This window comes from Chlorocebus sabaeus, chromosome 2, assembly GCF_047675955.1.
Source record: "Chlorocebus sabaeus isolate Y175 chromosome 2, mChlSab1.0.hap1, whole genome shotgun sequence".
Classification (NCBI taxonomy): domain Eukaryota; kingdom Metazoa; phylum Chordata; class Mammalia; order Primates; family Cercopithecidae; genus Chlorocebus; species Chlorocebus sabaeus.
In genome coordinates, this window is record NC_132905.1 from 71,644,399 (window position 1) to 71,649,303 (window position 4,905).

A 4,905-nucleotide genomic window follows, 5' to 3' on the forward strand; every position below is an offset into this window, starting at 1 on the left:
AAACAGTCATAATATAGCATTTAGAGAAAAAGCCACAGCTATCTAGAGCCAAAAATGCAACTAAGTATCAAGAAATATAATGTATGTGAAATAGAATAAAGTGATGAGAAAGGGGGTGCTATTTTTGCCAATGATTTTAGTCAAATATGGGACATACCGAAGATGAAGCTTTGATAGATCAAGGTAAATTTTGGTACCACTTGGCTCTGCCCATGAAAACACATTTTATTAAAGTCCTGGTTGAATATAGCTATTGGTCAGACCTAACACATCCACATCATCAACTATAAGTTTCCAATGGGTCAGCAACCTCACACGTGCTCATGAAGACACACATACAATCACAAATAACATAGGTAGTCTAGATAAATAAATATAGGTAGGAAAATGCTGTAGCTTTGCAAAATAGATTACTTTTGATGAAAAATAAATTTAGACATTTTCCCAAATGAAAATACTTAAGATTATTTGTACTTAATCATATACTAGTAACACAACATGAAAGGTTCTGTTTTTGTTTGATTAAATTGTTGGAACTTCCAGCTAACTGATCAAATACATTCTGATATGGCAATGTGGGCTAAATTTTAGTTGTCACTCTTTGAACAGAAAAAATGTCGTTATTATAAATAACATGGGAAGAAAACATAGCTTATAAGACAATGGCCTAAACAGATCAGCAATGTTGAATTTCTCAGAAGCAGCCAGAAAACCAAGATCTTTCATAGCACCATGGGCAGTAGAAGGCATAGCCATAGCCACTATGACCACAGCCATAGCTGCAGCCCAGGCCTCCTTTGGCATAGCCCTGGCCACAATGGAAGTTGTTATAAAAACTCATAGTTTCAAGAAAGGTAGGCTCAGTTGTATAGCACAGTCAGATTCTGGAGTTTTAAGTTTAAAGTTTTAAGTTTATAATAAGGGCCTTAAATACCTCATGAGTGGTATATGGGGCAAACCACAGGCACTGGTGGATTCACATTGCACACTAATTAGCATTGAAGCCATCTAAAATATTCCTTGTAACCAATACATCCAAGACAACATTGCTGCTTCTCAGGAATGTTGAATGTAATGAAATAATGTACTTTTAATAAGAGATTCTTCTCCTATTTTGATGACTTGTTTTATTCCAGATGTCAAATTTAAACTATATTACCAGCAACCAAGAGTAACCCATATGGCTTCCATTTTTATTTATTTATTTATTTATTGTTTGACATGGAATCTTGCTCTGCCACCCGGGCTGGAGTGCAGTGGCATGATCTCAGCTCACTGCAACCTCTGCCTCCCAGGTTCAAGCAATTCTTCTGCCCCAGCCTTCCAAGTAGCTGGGACTACAGGCGCCCGCCAGCACCCCCAGGTAATTTTTGTATTTTTAGTAGAGACGGGGTTTCACCATATTGGCCAGGCTGGTCTCGAACTCCTGATCTTGTGATCCACCTGCCTCAGTCTTCCAAAATGCTGGGATTACAGGCGTGAACCACCATGCCCGACCTGTATTTTTAATAGAGATGGGTTTCACCATGTTGGCGAGATGGTCTTGATCTCCTGACCTTGTGATCTGCCCACCTTGGCCTCCCAAAGTGCTGGGATTACAGGTGAGATGGCTTCCACTTCTTAAAAATCCCAATTTCACCCAATAATAATTTCGCCCTTCAGCCTAACTCCATATATGCAGACTTGGGAATAAAAGTGTAGCCCCAAAGAGATGAGGAAGGATGAAAAGCTTGTAAGAGAAGTCATGGTGGCAGCATTCACTTGTAAAATGTTGAGTGACAAGGTGTATCATCACTTTTTGTGGAGCAATATCATTCACTTTGGCTTATACTTCACATGTAACTATCATTTTATATAGGATCCCAAACTATGGCAGAGACTTTGATTTTTAACTTCATTGATTCTGGGTACATAGTAAGGAAAGGACTTCTATTAGAAACCTGAATTTTAAAACAATTCTGTAATTACTCAAAGATTTATTAACATCATGACTCCCTGAGATGGCACATGACAAGAGTCACATCTCTTCCCAAATCTATAACCTCAATCTACATATGAGAAAACCTCAGGCAGATTCAGTTGGGGAATATTCCACGAAATATCTGGCTCTCTAAAACTGTCAAGGTCATAAAAGTCAAGAAAAGACCAACGAACCATGAGCAATTGGAGGTTACTGAGAGGTACAAAAACCAAATGCAATGTGAATTGGATTCAAGAACAGAAAAAAAGAACATTAAAAGAAAAATGTGAATAGTGCTGCAATGAACGATGGTCCTAGGACTTAAAATAAGTTAATAAAAACAGAAAAATGGTAAAATAAAGTCCACAGTTTAGTTGAGAACACCATACACAGTTAATTTCTTTGGTTTGATAAGTGGATTATGGTTATAAAATATATTAATATTAGGGGATGTTGAATGATGGATATATGGAAATTTTCTGTACTGTTTTGACAACTGTCTCTATGCCAGAAATTATTTTAAGATAAGAAGTTAAAAGAGAATATAAAACCACTGTTCCATTCCATTGACTTGGTCATTTATTGATTCTTTTATAAATCAAGAGAATAACGTACATTTGCTTGTTTTTCAGTAGAGTTTGAACATAAATAAAAATTAGACTCACTGGTATAAGTAGAAAAATACAACAAATTTTTCTCAGATTTGGTATTCTAGAATTTTTAATTAGTTAAATTATTACCAACATCATGGCTTTAGTATAGAAAAGACACTAAATCCCTGAAAAAAGTATTATTTGGATAAAGAGAGAAGAAATATTAAAAAGTCAAAGTTGTTCTTTGTGGAATGTTGTGTAAAAAAGAGTAAAATTAATTGGGGCCTAGAGCAAATAAGAGTGAAACTAACAAAAGTCTTCTTTCTTGATGTAAAGAATGGCTACAGAAGGTTAAAATGCAAGTCTAGTTTGAGGCAGGATTGTATGAATGTGAGTGTGAGGTGTCCTTTCATCCGAGCCCTCAATCACACAAGGGGAGCCCAAATTGAGAGGTCAAAAACAACAAGCCTCCTTAATACCTCAGAAGCATTATCTTACAATTGAGAGAGAGAGAAAAAAAAAACTAATTATATTAGTCAAAAATTAGCCAGTGGTATGCTACCTCTGCTAGATCATTCCCATCCTGAGGCATATAAAAGGCCTTTTACAGGAAGCATTCATACTGAAGTCACCTACACTCCTTTCTACCCAAGGAAACCTCCACAGCCATCACCATGTGTGGCAGCTACTACGGAAACCACTATGGCGGCCGTGGCTATGGGTGCTGTGGCTACGGAGGCCTGGGCTGTGGCTATGGCTCCTGCTGTGGCTGTGGCTATGGTTATGGCTCCCGCTCCCTCCGCAGCTGTGGCTATGGATGCGGCTCTGGCTCCGGCTCCGGCTTTGGCTACTACTATTGAGGACATAATGGAAGGCTCTCACCATCTATCCCGTGACATCGGGATTCACCAATTCTTAACCCCACATGCTCTGAGCTTAGGGTTGGATTAAGATTATCTTATATCAAAAGTTTCTGATGTGATTTTTTTCTGAAGATTTGCCCCTCTTCCCCCCATCACCCCAGTACCCTCTGGATCTAATATTTTCAACTTCCTTTTCTGTATTTAATGCATGAAAATTAAAATAATGTAAAATTCACCCTATGAACTTCTGTATGGTCTCTCATCAAGAAGATGCTGTTATAGATCTTGCTTTTTGATTTTCGTGCAGGAACTTATTTTCTGTTTCCCTAATACGATTTTTCAATCTGGAATTGACATCCTGATTTTTTTTCATTAGTATCCAGTATTTATCTTTTTAGCTTTTTTCCCTATTTATATTATCCTAACAGTGTTTCAACGTAACCCATGTTATCACTGCTTCAATAGCATAAAAAACTGAGCATGAACAGAGCAGAAAACTGTGCATCATTTATGGGTTGATTCTTTGCATATAAAAATCATTTACTGTCAAACTTGTTCTATGTAGTTCATGTCACGACTCTACATAAATAATTTGTATTTATAATCTAAATAACCGTAATTGAGTAGCATTTATTAGCCATTTAGCATAGAGCAATCACTGTGCCAAGTCTTTAACGTACATCATCTCAAATGAGCCTCAGAATAAATTCATGATGCATTAAAATTTTCCCATAATCCCAGCACTTTTGGAGGCGGAGACGGGTGGATCATTTGAGGTCAAGGAGTTCAAGACCAGCCTGGCCAATATGGTGAAAGGGTCTCTATTAAAAATACAAAAAATCGGCCGGGGGCCGGGGTTATGCACACCTGTAATCCCAGCTATTTGGGAGGGTAAGGCATGAGAATCACTTAAACCCAGGAGGCAGAGGTTGCAGTGAGCCGAGATTGTGCCACTGCACTCCAGCCTGGGCAACAGAGCTAGACTCTGTTTCAAGAAAAACAAAGAAAAACTCCCCATTTTAGAGCTGAATAGAAGCAAAGCGAATGAAGTAACTTTCTCATTGGCAGGTGTGGCAAAGAGATATTTCATACCCACCTGTTTGTTGTCTCTTTGCATATTCATAGAAAGTATTTATTTTCCTTGACTTTAGATAATTGCAGGGATTGTTTAACCACTAAATGCAAAGTTAACTCCCAGGATAAGGTTACTTATTACTGACATTTAATGTTATTGACTTAAATTAAAATTATCTGAAGAACCATTTTGTTTTTCACTCCTTTACCCAACAAAAATCTTTCATTCCACTTTTCTCTGCTTTTTAAATTTATGCTTACCACTCTATAAAATTTCAGCTCACACATTAGACATGTAGAATCTTTTATGCACATCTCTTACTTTTTTGGCACAATCTTTTTATGCCTTTTCTCCAAATTCTAGGAAAATTTCTCAATCCCTTTTCCCCATCTCATCTCTTACAAACTTTTGTCC

General features: G+C 37.3%; 1 protein-coding gene across 1 annotated transcript; it reads right to left on the minus strand.

Annotated features, from left to right (window-relative positions):
- Positions 1-562: 562 nt before the first annotated feature.
- KRTAP22-1 (keratin associated protein 22-1) lies at positions 563-874 on the minus strand. The gene has a single exon (XM_037990876.2). The coding sequence runs from the start codon at positions 839-841 to the stop codon at positions 695-697; it is 147 nt and encodes a 48-aa protein (XP_037846804.1). The 5' UTR covers positions 842-874; the 3' UTR covers positions 563-694.
- Between the last annotated feature and the right edge of the window lie 4,031 nt (positions 875-4,905).

Coding starts and splice junctions, on each gene's coding strand:
- KRTAP22-1 (XM_037990876.2), bottom strand. CDS start 841: ATGAGTTTTTATAACAACTTCCATTGTGGCCAGGGCTATGCCAAAGGA.